Source organism: Idiotropiscis lumnitzeri, chromosome 6 (genome assembly GCF_059441095.1).
Source record: "Idiotropiscis lumnitzeri isolate Australia: NSW breed Sydney's pygmy pipehorse chromosome 6, RoL_Ilum_1.0, whole genome shotgun sequence".
Taxonomy (NCBI): Eukaryota; Metazoa; Chordata; class Actinopteri; order Syngnathiformes; family Syngnathidae; genus Idiotropiscis; species Idiotropiscis lumnitzeri.
Window position 1 is genome coordinate 1,278,459 of NC_142396.1, and position 17,062 is coordinate 1,295,520.

General features: G+C 39.6%; 2 protein-coding genes across 2 annotated transcripts; both read right to left on the bottom strand.

Moving 5' to 3' along the window:
- Positions 1-103: 103 nt before the first annotated feature.
- Positions 104-2,934, bottom strand: LOC148334428 (fibrinogen-like protein 1). Its single transcript, XM_088298028.1, has 7 exons — positions 2,773-2,934; positions 2,197-2,365; positions 1,598-1,757; positions 1,432-1,529; positions 1,273-1,361; positions 414-595; positions 104-329 (listed from the first exon to the last, which is right to left on the bottom strand). Exons 1-7 carry the CDS (start codon positions 2,893-2,895, stop codon positions 104-106), a joined length of 1,047 nt encoding a protein of 348 aa, XP_088154154.1. The 5' UTR covers positions 2,896-2,934.
- A 6,274-nt stretch (positions 2,935-9,208) lies between these two features.
- Positions 9,209-16,239, bottom strand: cat (catalase). The gene is made up of 13 exons (XM_088298206.1): positions 16,071-16,239; positions 14,800-14,971; positions 14,131-14,241; positions 13,338-13,468; positions 13,138-13,242; positions 12,748-12,873; positions 12,379-12,570; positions 12,072-12,224; positions 11,595-11,730; positions 11,123-11,253; positions 10,763-10,870; positions 10,102-10,185; positions 9,209-9,953 (listed from the first exon to the last, which is right to left on the bottom strand). The coding sequence occupies exons 1-13, from the start codon at positions 16,134-16,136 to the stop codon at positions 9,891-9,893; spliced, it is 1,578 nt and encodes a 525-aa protein (XP_088154332.1). The 5' UTR covers positions 16,137-16,239; the 3' UTR covers positions 9,209-9,890.
- Positions 16,240-17,062: the final 823 nt, after the last annotated feature.

Below are 17,062 nucleotides of genomic sequence, written 5' to 3' on the forward strand. Positions count from 1 at the left end.
TTTTATTGTTGCCATCTCGACTTCAATGAGGTTGTGAGATGAAAAATGAAGCAACAGAAGTGCAGTCTGTAAGAAAACTGCAAAAGTTGGCCTGCCTTTCGGCCTACTGGCCAAGTGGGTGATCAGAGATGCCACCTGCCGCTTTCTTCGGGTGGAGTTGTCCCGCTTGGTTGGCCCGTGGAAGTTCAAGGTCGGCGGCTCGGACCATCATGACCACCGATTTGATGGAGTACCACCAGCCGTGCCACGTGTACCACACCACCCCGTCATCGCTCATCGCTTGGTACGGTCCTTTGTAGTAATGGCCGTTGAGGTTCCCTGAATCGCACCTGGCCACAATAAGTCACAAAATGTTGTTGCTTTTTTTTTTTTCACGCGGTGCATTCATGGAAACAAGAAAAGATGGTTTTGACCTGCTGAACCACCAGCCTGACTTGCTGTGTCTGACGCACTCGGCGTCTCCATCAGGCTGCTTGTCGTAGGTGCTGAATTTGACCCCGGCCCGACTTCGGCCTGGCTGCTTGGTGGTTTGCAGGTGCGCCAGCGCATCCCCTGCGTTCCCGTTGTACTCCCCCAAATGCAACCGGTACAAGTCCTGTGACAGAGAAGTCATGAAAATGTCAAATAAGAACGAGAACCGCACATCCAACCATTGTGAAAATGGTCAAATTAGGTACATGAGAAGCAAAACCAGCGTCGGAGCCGATTCAAAAGTGGCAGAAGAGGTGGAGTATCAGAAAAGTTCTGGGACTGCTATCACGAAAAAGACAAGCTACTTTTTCACATTCTGGTCAGTTTCGTTCAATTCTTTCCCGGAGCATCTGACAGTTCCTTGGTTGAGACAAATGCAGAGCCTCCTAGAAGAATCCTTCCAGGAGCGCATTGACGTGAGCCCGAGAACGTTTGAAACTCCCGTCGGAGTTCTTTGAACGGGAAAAAGAGTAGTCGAAATACCGTAAACCCCCGGTTATCGCGGTTAATGGGGACCGAGACCACCCGCGAAAACTGAAAACTGAACCGCGAAGTAGCGGGGTTTCACTGTATAACGGGAACTTTTGTGACACAAGTCCCGGAACTCGAAACCACCTTGGAGATGAACCAAAAGGGAAGTTGTTGAAAAATTCCCAAGGACATCAAGTCCAAAAGCATAAACCTTTGCTTGTGCTACCAAACAGCAAATTTTAGTCTAAATAAAAGCTGCACTGTTGTGAGAAAAGGACGCAACGGCGAGGTTAAAGATAAGGTGCTTAGAAACGGACCATGGGAACTTACCGTTTCACCGTCCACTTTAAAGTTCTTGTACTCCGCAAAGCTTTCTTTATCGTCAAAGTCTTCCATAGCAATGCGCAGGTCGTACTCTCCTAGAAGAGTTGTTGTTTTGTAATTATCTTGGAAGTGTGACAAATCACCCTTGAACAAGCGCACACACACCTTGTGAGGTGAGATGATGGAGCGCATCGTTGCCCAGCCAGAATTCTCCATCTGGAGAATGTAAGTCCCCAAAACCGTGTTTGTACTCCACCCACGCTCTGCACACAAAAAAAAACATTTACTTGTTATTAATTCAATGTTCAATTTGACTTTTATTCACACACACCTGTCAAAATTCTCTTTGCCGTCCCTCCTCCTCTGGAAAACCGTCCACCCTCCTCCGTTGTTCATGTCACAGTAGACGCTGAGCGCTGTGGGTAAGCCATCGGGACGAATCACGTACAGGCCACTGGCCACGTTTCCATCCGCAAACACCTCGGAGCAGTCTACACACACATGAAGTCGTTTAAATACAGCATAATCCAAAACGTACTATTCCCTGACCACATTTTGAATTGAAGGGGAAGTCGACGGCAAAACATTTCTTGACAAGAATATGTTGCATGCGGCCTCACTCGTCGAAACGCGGCATTCGGATCAATATTGCATTTTTGGAATATAAATTAAGCAGCAAAATCAAGCCAGCGCAAAGGGCGGCCGTTTTGTCAAATGTGAAAAGGGGATGACAGTTGCTCAGGGCTCAGTTCATGACCAGTCATGGCTCAGCTTCAGAAAACAGGTGACACATTTAGTTCAGATTATATTGTTGAGGACCAAACATGCCAAACGCACCATACTATCGGCCTACCGTTTTACGTTCATAAGACATTTGTCGTCCAGTTATTTAGTATTTTGGGGCGCCGGCAGGCAGAAAGTAATGCGTACCCCTGTAGAGATTTTGGGCGCCCAGATGCGAGTTGGGGATGTGCTCCAGCTGCTGAGCTTGGTGGCTGTGGAGCACCTGGATGTATTTGTGCTGCTCATTGATCACATTTGTCAGCTCCTCAATCTCTGCATGAAGGCGGACCACCATCTGTTCGCATGGCACAGGTACCTGGACAAGGGAACGGGCCGTGCAAGCACTCACTTGAGTTCAGCTCAACGACGCCACGACTAAATAGACGCTCACAAATAACATTGCCATTCTCCACATAGTTATTAAATAAATCCATTTGAAATATTAGGGATGCTGTTTCTCTGGTGAAGCCATAGACAGCCCATCACTGCCAGCTTTTAATTGAGCTTTTACAGGAATGATTGTCACGTGGCTAATTAAAGACGTGACATTTTTTCCCCCCAAAAAACAATTCGATCAGATCTCACTGGATCGTGCGAGGTGCATTGTAGGGTATTATTCCCTTTCAAATCAATCATGCAAGCGACTTGCTGTGGCGCCCCTCCCTGACGACGACAATAATGCACGCGTGCAACAATGTTTTAAGAATTAATTGAATTTCTTACCGCCACTGAGAAAGCCACGTGAAAAAGGAAATGCAAAGATTGAATCAGCATTGTCGTCATTTCAGTCTTCTCCCAACTTACTGTCTCGTTCTCTGTCCTGTTCTCTCTGAAGTTGAGCGGCATAACTCAGTACCGCGCTGTCCCTTTGCAGGTGCGCCACCTACTGGTAAGAAGAAACATTAACGTTTCAGATCTTGGTGGGCTCGTTTGCGCCACAAAGTTCACAAACTAACAGTTCCTTTCGTATTTATGCACCTCAGGTTGGTAAAACAATCACATTATTCGGTTTGCATTCGATTAAATTAGAAAGACAGGGAATGACATTTTAAACCATTTTAAACATAAAATACAAAACGCGACACGAAGGTAATTTTCATAGGTGATGCTTCTCATGGAAGCGTGATAGGTTACGTTTTAGTGAGACTATTGTGCTAATATAGTGAGATTCAAAGCAGCAAAAATATTTAAATAAATGCGAAAAATAAAAAATGCGACTCCGGTGGGACTCGAACCCACAACCTTTGAATCGCTTCGAAAAAAAATGCGAAAAATAAAAAATTCGACTCCGGTGGGACTCGAACCCACAACCTTTGAATCACCTCGCATAGCCTAGAAGTCCAATGCGCTATCCATTGGCCGTCCCTTGCAGCGGTGGGACTGCAAAACTTTCCTAACAAAGTCCTAAGAGATCCTAACACTTACTAACACTTCCTAACCAAGTCCTAACACTTCCTAACCAAGTCCTAACACTTTCCTAACACTTTCCTAACGCGAGTTCCTAACACGGAGGATTTCCTAACAGAGGGGTAAAAGAGCCAATCATCTTTCGACTTCCTGACTTGGGGGCGGAGCAAATGGACCAATCATGGCCCTTTGTTTAACTTGGGGGCGAGGCAAATGAACCAATCATGGCCCTTTGTTTAACTTGGGGGGCGGGGTGGATGAACCAATGACGGCTCGTCTCATCGCGCTATCCACAATCGCTTCCGTGAATGGAGGCCCCGGATCGCTTTCGTGAATCGAGGCTGCGGAGAGCGACCCTCGAAGACCAAGAGGGAGAAGAGGCGAGTCACATAAGAAGCATACAACATATCCAATTGTAAGGAAACATTCCTAATGTCTGCCCATGGTACAGAGGAGTGATAAAATTACTGTAATGGTAAAAGTACTGCAATGATAAACAAATGCTGCAATGACAGAAAATACTGCAATGATAAAAACAATGATTTATTTATTTTATAATTGTTTATATTTTGTAAGTTTTTGCTTTCTTTATATAAGTTTATATATACTGTTAATGTTTTCCTTTTTTATTATTTATTTTATAATTGTTTATATTTTGTAAGTTTTTGCTCTATCTATACAACTTTATATATACTGTTAATGTTTCCCTTTTTTATCATTTATTTATTTATTTTATAATTGTTTATATTTTTTAATTTTTGCTCTCTTATCTATACAAGTTTGTATATACTGTTAATAAAGATAAAGATGTCATTTAATAGTCCCACAATGGGTAAATTTGCAGTGTTACAGCAGCAAAGATATACAGAGGTGGCGGCGTAATGTAGCCGTTAATGTATAACATTAGCAGCAGACATTCATAAAAAGCATGCAAATATACACAGTATATACGTCTATATACAAATCCATGGTACAGAGGGGTGATAAAATTACTGTAATGGTAAAAGTACTGCAATGATAAAAACAATGATTTATTTTATAATTGTTTATATTTTGTAATATTTGTTTTCTCTATACAAGTTTGTATTTACTGTTCATATTTCCCTTTATTAAACAAAACACAACAAGAACACAACTGTTGTGGTTGTGGTGTAACAGAAACACGCTCATCCTTTGGGGTCGGAGTTTCTAGGTGCAAATCCTGGCAAGAGTGTGGAACTTGTTGGTTAAACCAATACTTCAATTAAACCGTATTTCTATTCGGAGAAACAATGAATTAAACGTATTAGATTTTGATACAATGTATTAGACTTTATAATTGTTTATATTTTGTAATTTTTGCTTTCGCTATACAAGTTTGAATTTACTGTTAATAATTACCTCTTTTATCATTTATTTTATAATTCTTTCACTTTTTTAATTTGTACTTTCTTATCCATACAAGTTTGTAATACTGTTAATATTTCCCTTTTTTATTATTTATTTATTTAATTAGTTTATAATTGTTTATATTTTGTAAGTTTTTGCTTTCTCTATATAAGTTTATACATACTGTTAATGTTTCCCTTTTTTATTATTTATTTATTTAATTAGTTCATAATTGTTTATATTTTGTAAGTTTTTGCTTTCTTTATACAACTTTATATATACTGTTAATGTTTCCCTTTTTTATTATTTATTGATTTATTTTATAATTGTTTATATTTTGTAAGTTTTTGCTTTCTCTACACAATTTTATATATACCGTAAATGTTTCCCACCAAGCCCGCGCCGAGATTCGAACCCCCTCCATTTCCTCGTCCTCTTCCCTCCTCCTCCTCCTTTCCCCTCCCTCTTCCCCCCTTTTTTCCTCTTTCTTTCCCCCGCGAGACAGTCCATTATGCCCCATGGGGCAAAAAGAGGAAAAAAGGGGGGAAGAGGGAGGGGAAAGGAGGAGGAGGAGGGAAGAGGACGAGGAAATGGAGGGGGTTCGAATCTCGGCGCGGGCTTGGTGGGAAACATTTACGGTATATATAAAATTGTGTAGAGAAAGCAAAAACTTACAAAATATAAACAATTATAAAATAAATCAATAAATAATAAAAAAGGGAAACATTAACAGTATATATAAAGTTGTATAAAGAAAGCAAAAACTTACAAAATATAAACAATTATGAACTAATTAAATAAATAAATAATAAAAAAGGGAAACATTAACAGTATGTATAAACTTATATAGAGAAAGCAAAAACTTACAAAATATAAACAATTATAAACTAATTAAATAAATAAATAATAAAAAAGGGAAATATTAACAGTATTACAAACTTGTATGGATAAGAAAGTACAAATTAAAAAAGTGAAAGAATTATAAAATAAATGATAAAAGAGGTAATTATTAACAGTAAATTCAAACTTGTATAGCGAAAGCAAAAATTACAAAATATAAACAATTATAAAGTCTAATACATTGTATCAAAATCTAATACGTTTAATTCATTGTTTCTCCGAATAGAAATACGGTTTAATTGAAGTATTGGTTTAACCAACAAGTTCCACACTCTTGCCAGGATTTGCACCTAGAAACTCCGACCCCAAAGGATGAGCGTGTTTCTGTTACACCACAACCACAACAGTTGTGTTCTTGTTGTGTTTTGTTTAATAAAGGGAAATATGAACAGTAAATACAAACTTGTATAGAGAAAACAAATATTACAAAATATAAACAATTATAAAATAAATCATTGTTTTTATCATTGCAGTACTTTTACCATTACAGTAATTTTATCACCCCTCTGTACCATGGATTTGTATATAGACGTATATACTGTGTATATTTGCATGCTTTTTATGAATGTCTGCTGCTAATGTTATACATTAACGGCTACATTACGCCGCCACCTCTGTATATCTTTGCTGCTGTAACACTGCAAATTTACCCATTGTGGGACTATTAAATGACATCTTTATCTTTATTAACAGTATATACAAACTTGTATAGATAAGAGAGCAAAAATTAAAAAATATAAACAATTATAAAATAAATAAATAAATGATAAAAAAGGGAAACATTAACAGTATATATAAAGTTGTATAGATAGAGCAAAAACTTACAAAATATAAACAATTATAAAATAAATAATAAAAAAGGAAAACATTAACAGTATATATAAACTTATATAAAGAAAGCAAAAACTTACAAAATATAAACAATTATAAAATAAATAAATCATTGTTTTTATCATTGCAGTATTTTCTGTCATTGCAGCATTTGTTTATCATTGCAGTACTTTTACCATTACAGTAATTTTATCACTCCTCTGTACCATGGGCAGACATTAGGAATGTTTCCTTACAATTGGATATGTTGTATGCTTCTTATGTGACTCGCCTCTTCTCCCTCTTGGTCTTCGAGGGTCGCTCTCCGCAGCCTCGATTCACGAAAGCGATCCGGGGCCTCCATTCACGGAAGCGATTGTGGATAGCGCGATGAGACGAGCCGTCATTGGTTCATCCACCCCGCCCCCCAAGTTAAACAAAGGGCCATGATTGGTTCATTTGCCTCGCCCCCAAGTTAAACAAAGGGCCATGATTGGTCCATTTGCTCCGCCCCCAAGTCAGGAAGTCGAAAGATGATTGGCTCTTTTACCCCTCTGTTAGGAAATCCTCCGTGTTAGGAACTCGCGTTAGGAAAGTGTTAGGAAAGTGTTAGGACTTGGTTAGGAAGTGTTAGGACTTGGTTAGGAAGTGTTAGTAAGTGTTAGGATCTGTTAGGACTTTGTTAGGAAAGTTTTGCAGTCCCACCGCTGCAAGGGACGGCCAAGGACGGCCACTCTGCTATAGGCCCGACTATATGATTTATAGCTATATATATATATGTTGAAGAGTGTGGTGTTTTTTTTCCGGCGTGCGTTTGTGACGAAGTTGATATGTACGGTATAAAACGACATTTGAAACATTTGGGATTTGTATTTAAAACATTTATTCGTGCAGCCTACTGCGAGTAATGTATCCCGCGTTACGTGGTGAGCCTGGCCCTTTAAGAAACATTGCAACATGGGAAATTGAGTGTGGTAGTGCTGCCCTGATGCGCGGGGTGGTGGAGTTTTTTTTTTTTGTCTCTTCGGACAGTTTTATCTCTCATTGCCGTATTGGGTTATGTTGGAAGCCAATAAACTTTTTGCAACAAGACAACGACATCAAATGCCTGTTCAGGCTCTGTAACTGCTGTTAAGAGATCACTGGACAGGGAAGAAAAGTTACACCTGCAGTAAACGGGAATTTACTCCAAGTGGTCTTCCGTGTTTTCCATTTCGCTGCTTTCCATTTATGACCTGAAAGTGTTTTTCACACAAATATTGGCTGCAATCGTGACAAATTTGGACTAAATCTACACATTTCGGTTACGCTGCGCCAGCCCATTCAGGGGCGGAGCTACGCGGTGGCCCTTGAGGGCATTACTTGCCACTCCGCTAGTGTCATCTTATCTTTGAGTCGTTGTCACCCTGGCCGCTGCAATGAAAAAGTCCTGCTGCCACTGTATGACCATAACAATCACCCCCACCACACTCAATGATTTAGACACTCTAGCCTTGCCAGTTTTACATTTCTGAAAAAGTACGAGCATTGCACACAATCATCAAAAATATCTCCTATTTGCTAATCAAAGGTACGAAAAGTATTCTTACCAGTGACATTTCCCAATATTAGCATTAAGTTATGTATGACTTTTGTATAAAACTATAGTGCACAAACTTTCTTTAGGTGAGCGAGACCTTCCACAAACTGCACACACGCGCGGTCTAATGCAAGTTGCAAATGGGCTCGGTTCTGTTCATTCGATTAACACCAATCAATATATTTTAATTCAATCAAATTGTTTGCTAAGATTATCATATATCCATAAATGTAGTGCTACACACCTACCCTGGCGTTGAGCGGCATATGTTCCGTTTCGTCGGTTGACAGGCCGCAGTGTCCGCTTCGGCTTCAAAGGACAAATAAATCCATTCAGGCAGAAAACATCCAAACAGCAGCAGCAACCAACGTTGTCGTCAAAGCGACAGGAAACCCGTGCTGTCCTCCGTCGCCACTTTGAAGCGAAAGCGTCTCCATTCGATTGAAATTGTCCATTGCATTGGTTTCAGTATAAAGATTTATTTACTTCCAGTTCGTTGAAATTTAGTCCACTGCTTCAATTTAAATATGAAATGAAACAGGACCAAACGTCTCCTTTCATTCTTACTCTATTTTCTAAAGTAGATAAAATATAATTTGCTGCCATCTAAGACCACGGTGTAAAACCTTTAGCCAGGAGCATCACCTGGTTCTCATGGTTCCATTGATTAAGTAGACCTGAAGCAAAGTGCTGCCACAGCTCCCCCGAGTGGTGGGAGGTTTAAATGCAAACCAAATCAACGTAATAGAAATGGCATTGTTTAATCATTGTTTAATATAATGCATTATTAATAAAACGTTTTTAAAACATTTGTGTGCATCAAATTGACTTGTTGGGTAACGGGCGTTTTCCTCAGGCCGTTGGAAAGAATGTCCTTTTGCAAGAGTTTACATTTTGTCACAATGAATGAATCATGACACACAAACGTTTTAATGCTTTATATTGTAATTTTATTACAATAAGTTTTTATGTGCAATTGATGAAGTCTTGCTTAGAGTTGGAATTCTACATTTTTTTTTAAAAATTTAAAATAAATTTTATATAAAGTTTTTTAACCCAGCATACATTTATATTAAAAAAGACAAGACAAATAAGTAGTAGTTGATATGCATTTTATTAATCGAAGCACTGTTACATCCCAATCAAGTACTTTTAATGAGGCGACTTTACCAAATGACCTCAATTTTTAACCTACGTAACTCTTGAAAACATGGTTGTGACTCGCAAACACACGCACACGCGGAAGGCACTGTGCTGTACTTCTGAACAGATTCACTGATGAAGTGTTTTTTGGCAAGCGAACGTTAAGATGATTAGTGGCATTTGTATTCTGCCAGGCATGATATATATATATATATATATATATAAAAACCATTCAATTTATTTTTTAAAAAGTACTACTTTTACTACAAGGATGATTTCTTTATCGCCTTTTGAAGCTCAGGGATGAGGTTGCTTCTTTGTGAGATGTAGGAGCTACTTCTGAAAGGTATGGATGGGTTTATAGCTTCGCTAACATTAGCACTGCTCGCACTCGTAACAAATCAACAACAATCATTATTGTTCATTGAGGCTGACAAAGGCACAAATCCAACAAAAATGAAAAGGGAAACATTTTCTCCAAAAGCCAAAAATGGTGGATTACTCATATTATTTGGATTTTTTTGTAGTTAAAGCCTAGTTAGCATATTTGTTTTTTTTCTCATTTGTTGCTGCTTTGTCTTCATTTTGTTTCACATCCTTTTGTGACCGCTGCGAACTCCCGGTGGACATGCATTTACATCTTGGACGAAGCAGCGATGGCTGACGCTCCGGGACGGCTGTCCACATGAATAGCGTTCTAACGGACAAAGAGCGAGAAAAATTATTTGATACATCGTATATCACGATTAAATGTTGTTTACCGTCAGGGAGAATTTTAGGATGTTTGGGGGTTTAAATGAGATCATGACAGAATCCTTGGAGAGTTTTTTTTTCTTTCGTTTTACCTTTTGGGCTTCCGCGTTGTGCTTGTTGAGATGGCTCTGAACCTTGTTTGCATAGTCTGAATGGACGGATCTCAGCTGCTCCACCTGACGAGCAGAGTGCATAATTTCAGAGGGGTACACAAAGTTTCCAAAAAAAAGAAAATCACATATGCTACATTCTTTACATGCAAAGTTTCAAAAGCAAGTATTTGTTAATTTTGTTATTTTTATCCCTTAAATATATATTTTTTTCAATTGAGTTTTACATTTTAATTCATGGTGGGAAATGTTTTGTAATATACATATTTTATAAATCACATAAACAATGGCATTTGAACAGGGGCGTGCCAAGTTTTCAGACGCACATAGACACAATTAAGAATGACTATGTAAATATTTTGAGTAAAATATAAAATTTGCTTTATTCTATAATATTTTCACAACTCCCAATTCCAAATGACAAATATTGTAATTTAGAGCACTTATGCACAGAAAATATAAAAAATATCCCCCACTAAATTTTAGGGGGTTGGGGTATATTAATATAATCCAGAAAATGTATAACATTTAAAAAAATAAATAAAATGATATTATTATAATAAGTGCAATTTTAAAAGAATAATTTGTCTGACTGCAAACTAATTTGTTGCCCGTAAGCGCCACCGTTTGTACATGTACTAACCATGCGCTTCTGGATGAAGAGCTGCGCCCCCTTCAGGGAGCCTGCCAAGTTCTGACAAAGCCTCTGCCGCTGCTCTTCGTTCAGCACTTGAGTGTAGAAGGTGCGAACCTGCAGCAGGGCACAGCACTTGTTAGTAAGAAGTGGCTCAAAGGTTGAATGGAGACCATTTGCAAGTGCCCACGCATGAGACAGCAATGGGCAACAACAAAGATTTCTCTTTTATAACTTTGAGGTGCTCTTTACTTCAAAGTCTGTACATTTTTTTTCCTTTTACTTAAGTGTTGACTTTGGATCGGTTCCATTGTACAATATATATTTTCAGAGCGCAAGTACTTTTGCTCCTGCAGACACGGCGGTTACCTGGGTGACGTTATCTTCGTCTTCGCTGTTGTAACGCGCCACATCGGTGGACACCTTGAACGATGACTCCCTGAATTGCGGCTGAACATTTGGTGCGCTGAAGCTGTTGGGATAGTAGTTTGGAGCGCCACCTGGAGGACACGCAGAATAGAGAAAAAAATAAAATAACATTTTATATATATATATATATATTTTATTTATTTATTTATTTTTTTTAAATAAATAAATCACGGCAACGACTTTATGCACATTTGTTAAATGGTAAATGGGCTGTCACTTTTCCGCCTTCGGTACTAAAAGCACTTCACAAGCATCAATGGGTTCATTATCTTGCTCAAGGACACTTGGACATGGTCACACTGGCGGGGGATCAAACCCGAACCTCTGAGTTGGGAGACGACCACCCTACCACTGATCCATGTTGATGTCAAAGATTTAATAAAGGATCTTTCTGCTGATCCATCATCCTGACCTTGGTTTTCCATGCACATGGGGCCGTCGCGTGCGTAGTTGGCCACTCGGGCCCTGTAGGGGCAGTTTACGGGGATGTGCAGGTAGTTGGCGCCCAGCCGGTGTCGATGCGTGTCCGGGTAGGCGAAGAGGCGACCCTGAGGGCGGAGAGAGGCCGCCGTGAGACAGACATAGAGTATACATACAGAAACGGCGCCCTGAGGGCTGAATTGTATGTCCATGTCGACGCCATATTGGGTGTGGCAAAGTGAATGACACCTTGATTGTGTGCTGCTTGAAGACGTGCCAATCGTTTTAAAATCAAAGCATGAACCCGGATTAAATTTCAAGGGTAAAACGGAACAACCTATTAAATAAGGGTGTGCATTATAATAATAATTATTATTATTGTTATTATTATTATTATTATTATTATTTGCTTTCTTGTAGCCTAAACAAAAGGATTAAATGTGTGTGAGCGAGCATGTGTTGCTTGTACCTGCAGCATCTTGTCAGGACTGGCCTCGATGCCCGGCGGCATGTTGCTTGGGTCGAACGCCAGCTGCTCCACCTCGGCGAAGTAGTTGACCGGGTTTCTGTTCAGGACCATTTTGCCCACAGGGATCAGTGGATATTCTTTTTGCGACCAAACCTGAAACCAAAGAAATTTCCATTTTTAAATCTCACAGTGGACCTGTGGTACAAGATTTCAGTCATTACGGAGCGATGCTGCTCATTTGCGTCACACAGAATACGACTACATGGCCTCCCTAAAAGACTGTGATAAGTTTTAAGCACGTTTGTACCTTGGTGAGGTCGAAGGGGTTGAACCGGAACCTCTCGGCCTGCTCAAAGGTCATGACCTGAATGTAGAAAGTCCAGGACGGGAAGTTGTTGTTGGCAATGGCGTTGAACAGGTCTCCGATGGCGTAGTCCGGGTTGGTGGCAGCCAAGCGTTCTGCCTCCTCCACGGGCATATTCTTGATTCCCTGGTCAGTCTGAAATACATGACAATTTATTTTCGTTGTGCTTTTTGAGGTTGGTGCTTTAAGGTGACATGATGGGAAAAATGGACTTTTTCATTTTTTTTCTCTGGGTGCCTGCCCACTCATCAAGGGACAAAACAAATTCACAGCATGTGTCGTTTAAAGGAGAGATTAAGACTTGCAAGTGACCTTGAAGTGGAATTTGCAGTACACGGGCTCTCCGTCGGCATTGATCAGCTTGAAGGTGTGCGAGCCGTAGCCGTTCATGTGGCGGAAGCCGTCCGGCAAACCTCGATCACTGAACAGGAAGGACACCTGCACATTTAAAAACAAAAACATGTTTTCTTGTTTTATGTTCTAAATTAAGGCAACATCTAAACGATGATTAGAAATATGCTGCACTCACGGGCTGATGACGTACTTCTTGATGGATAATATATTACTCAAATGTTTGGTGATGGTGCATGGTTTTCATCATATTTTCTTGGCAGATTTTTTTTTCCCTATTTCTTTGCATTTTTTTATCTGCACGTTCACTCAATCAAACCAATTTTGAGTGTCACGTTGCACGTGGCTGACCTGGTGCAGGGCCTCGGGCCTCAGGCTAAAGAAGTCCCACACCATGTCTGGGTCTTTCATGTGCGTCTGAGGATTGCGCTTCTGCGTGTGGATGAAGGACGGGAACTGCAGAAAATCAAAGTCATCGTTACGGTTTAGCAAGCATTACACAAAAGCATTATTTCGTTAGCGTGAAGGAGAGCTGCTCATGCTCGACTCACCAGCATGGCGTCCCTGATGAAAAAAATAGGCGTGTTGTTGCCCGTCAGGTCCCAGTTGCCCTCATCCGTGTAAAACTTGACGGCAAAGCCTCGAGGGTCCCGCACAGTGTCCGATGATCCGGACTCTCCCGCTGGAACGAAGCAGATTACGTCAAAAAAAGAGCAGACTTCCACATCAAGCATTGTGTGTGTGACAGGTAAGCAGAGCTGCAATATTAGCACAGATTAGCATTCGATAACAGTGCTAGCATCTGATAGTCGGACAGCTATAATATGGGAGCAAATTTTGCATTTTACTTTTAAAGTACAGAGTCGAATCAATTAAATAAATGAATCCCCGTTTAAAAAAAACACTTAAAAGTAACTTGACTAACTCATTACTCTACAAAGACTGTTAAAATAAATCATCTCTCAGTTTAAATTGTATTCAAGGATCAAAGCTCATACAAAAGTCTTTGAAGTTAAATATACTTCATATTTGGTGATTTCACATTAATTCCAATATATACAAATAAATATCTGTTCCAACCCTCACAAAAAAATAGTAGTTGAGAAATGTGATTCATTGCAATTAACTTTGGTCATTTTTAGCGATTAATTAATTATCACATGCAAGTAACTAGTAACATGTAATGTATCACATTTTGGAAATAACTTGCCCAACACTGCAAAGAAAAAATGGCGCCCAAGTGGATTTTGTGTGTGCCTTCATTAAAGCACAATGGGAACTTGGCAATAATAATAATAAATATATTATATATATAAAGATCTCAACTAAGGCATGCACACTCACCCACAGTGGAGAAGCGGATCGCGATGGGCGTCACTTTGCCGACGTGCTCAAACACATTGGCTTTGCAGTAGCGGCGGATGTCGTGCGTCACCTCAAAGTAGCCAAACGCTCCTGCGGGCAGAGAAATCTTCCTTTAATCACATTCAAATAGTGAACAACAAACGTGAAAATGATTATCAGCAAACTTTTATGGTTAATCCACGCATGAAAAAGAGCAACATTTGCTTCAAGTCAAAGTGCATTGTAATGGGATGCATTGTGTTTGTCTTTGTCATGTGAACGTCTTTGACCAACCGATTTTTGAAGTGGGAAATACATAAAATACAAAAAAAAGTGTTTAACTCATTCACTGCCAGCATCTGTAAAATGAATGGATTTTTTGACGAATATACCCGTCAATGGGAGTGAATGAGATAATCTCATTCTCTTTTTAGCCATCGCAAAACCTCACACAGTCGTACCTGACTTCACATCTAATTTAGCGGAAGCTTTTCATAAAAGTTAGGACGCAAAGTTAGGCCAAAAAATTGACTTATGACCAATAAACTCAAATTAAATCGATAAAAATGTATGACTAAATACTCACAGAGCACTAGGTTGTACGGTTCACACTCACAGCACTGCCGTCACTGGTGCCTACTCCACAAAAAGAAGAGTGTCAAACCTCACCTGCTCCTTTGGCATGCACCACTCGCTCTGGGATGCGTTCGCGGTCGAAGTGGGCCATCTCGTCGGTGAAGACCACATCCTGGACCAGCATGGGGCCCCTCGGTCCGGCCGTCAGCGAGTTCAGCTTGTCTCCGATGGGATGGCCGCCAGTCGTGGTCAGCTGATCTGGCCTCTGATGCACACAGCAAAGACATGAAGAGGCTGTTTAACTGATGCTTGCTGAAATAAACCAAATCATGTGAAATCGCCATGAAAAATATCCCCCATCCATTCAATTAACGATGGCGGGTGAGTTTATTTAACTTGGATTAGTTTTGTTTTTTTTTAATATGGAGTATCTGTTGAGTGCAAGGCAAAAAAAGCCACTGAGTATTTTTGTAATCAAGTAAAGTGAAATGCAATTCTCAAACCTTTCATCTGTAGCTATGGATGTAAAGCAATGCATAAATAAATCAATTTAAAAAAAAACCCGGAAGAGCATGTATGAAATGAATTGCCAGCAACAAAAACGAAGAACATTTTTCCTAATTTCAAGTCAGTTTTAGGTAGTTTTATATACAATATATTTATGTTTCATTAACAAAAGATTTTCAATTGTAGTTCTAGTTTTCTTCATTAGTTAAAAATCATGTAACTTTTTTTCTCCATTTCCTTTCAAACTTTGATGCAATTTACTTTAGAGTCTTCTTCGTGTGCAAGTGCCAACTTATAAAAGCGAGTATTTATTTGGCAGTAATAGCCAGTTAATTTTTACTTTTATACTTTAGAACATTTTATAATCTGCACACAAAAGTTGACTGAAGATAAGGATCCCAATTGGTAATTAGAAATCTTTTGTTGTTGTTTTTAAATAAACGCAGGTATGAATACTTTTGCCACCCCAGCTAAGTGAACGAGCAATATAATAACAATTGGCTGTTTGCTCTGTTTATATAACGGTCAAGGTTGAAGTCCAGTCATAACAACGATCATTCCAATGGTTTATACAATGACCTCATTAGAATTCCCTGCTTTACTTTTCTCCAGTTAGCATGTGACAAAAGCTCTATTTTCTTAGCAAACACATAACTCCGTTACATGCAAATTAAGAATAAAGCTAAACTACACGGAGTGCAAATGACAAATGAGTCAATATAATAATGCTGGATGTCGTGTTGCGCTGCAATTGTGACGTAATAACTACATATAACGTCCGCTAACCTGCGATAATGAGGCAACGTTCAGCTCGTTCGCCCCAAACGACCTCTCACCCACTGGGGCCTCGTACGAACCTGAGAGCCTCTATTTTGCTTCCATATCTTCATTTGATCAGTAGCTTTGTCTCTGCTGTCAGCCATGATCGCCGAGCTTCTTCTTGGCGCTGTTTTTTACTTGACTGTCTTATCGAAGCCTGGCAGACTGTATATATTTCTATTTTGCTTCCGGACTTTGTTCGATCTGGCCCTGCCCCCTCCGGTTTCGTCTCTTTTGATTGGCTCGTATGTAAGATGTTGACCGACTTTCGGGACAGAAGAAAAACCGCCCTCCAAATATGGCTGAGTGACGTTACATAAGGTCAACTTTTGGGACTTTCATGACTAACTTCGATTAAACTGTGGTCCTAGGTTGAAAATTAATTAACTCAGCCCGTTAAATATTTTACATGCTTATAAGACGATGGTATCTTTTGTTTTCATCTTCCCCTTGTATCTAATATTTACATTTTTTAAAAAATATATTAAGGTAATGTGTGGTATTTTACGTTATAAATGAACAAAAATAAAAACGGAAACTTACGGAGCCCCTCTGGTGCCACAGTATGAGAAAAAAATATTTTTTGCTAATCTGTACCCACAGTTTACTAAACTGTACCCACAGTTTACTAATCTGTACCCACAGTTTACTAAACTGTACCCACAGTTTACTAAACTGTACCCACAGTTTAGCTAATCTGTACCCACAGTTTACTAATCTGTTCCCACAGTTTACTAAACTGTACCCACAGTTTACTAAACTGTACCCACAGTTTAGTAAACTGTACCCACAGTTTACTAAACTGTACCCACAGTTTACTAAACTGTACCCACAGTTTAGCTAATCTGTACCCACAGTTTACTAATCTGTTCCCACAGTTTACTAAACTGTACCCACAGTTTAGCTAATCTGTACCCACAGTTTAGCTAATGAGCTAGCGTTCACGCCCATGCCATGACGTCAAACGTTTGTGGGTGTTGCTTGATAGAGCAGTACCCACGCGGTCGTATATCTCTCAAGGTAAATTCTA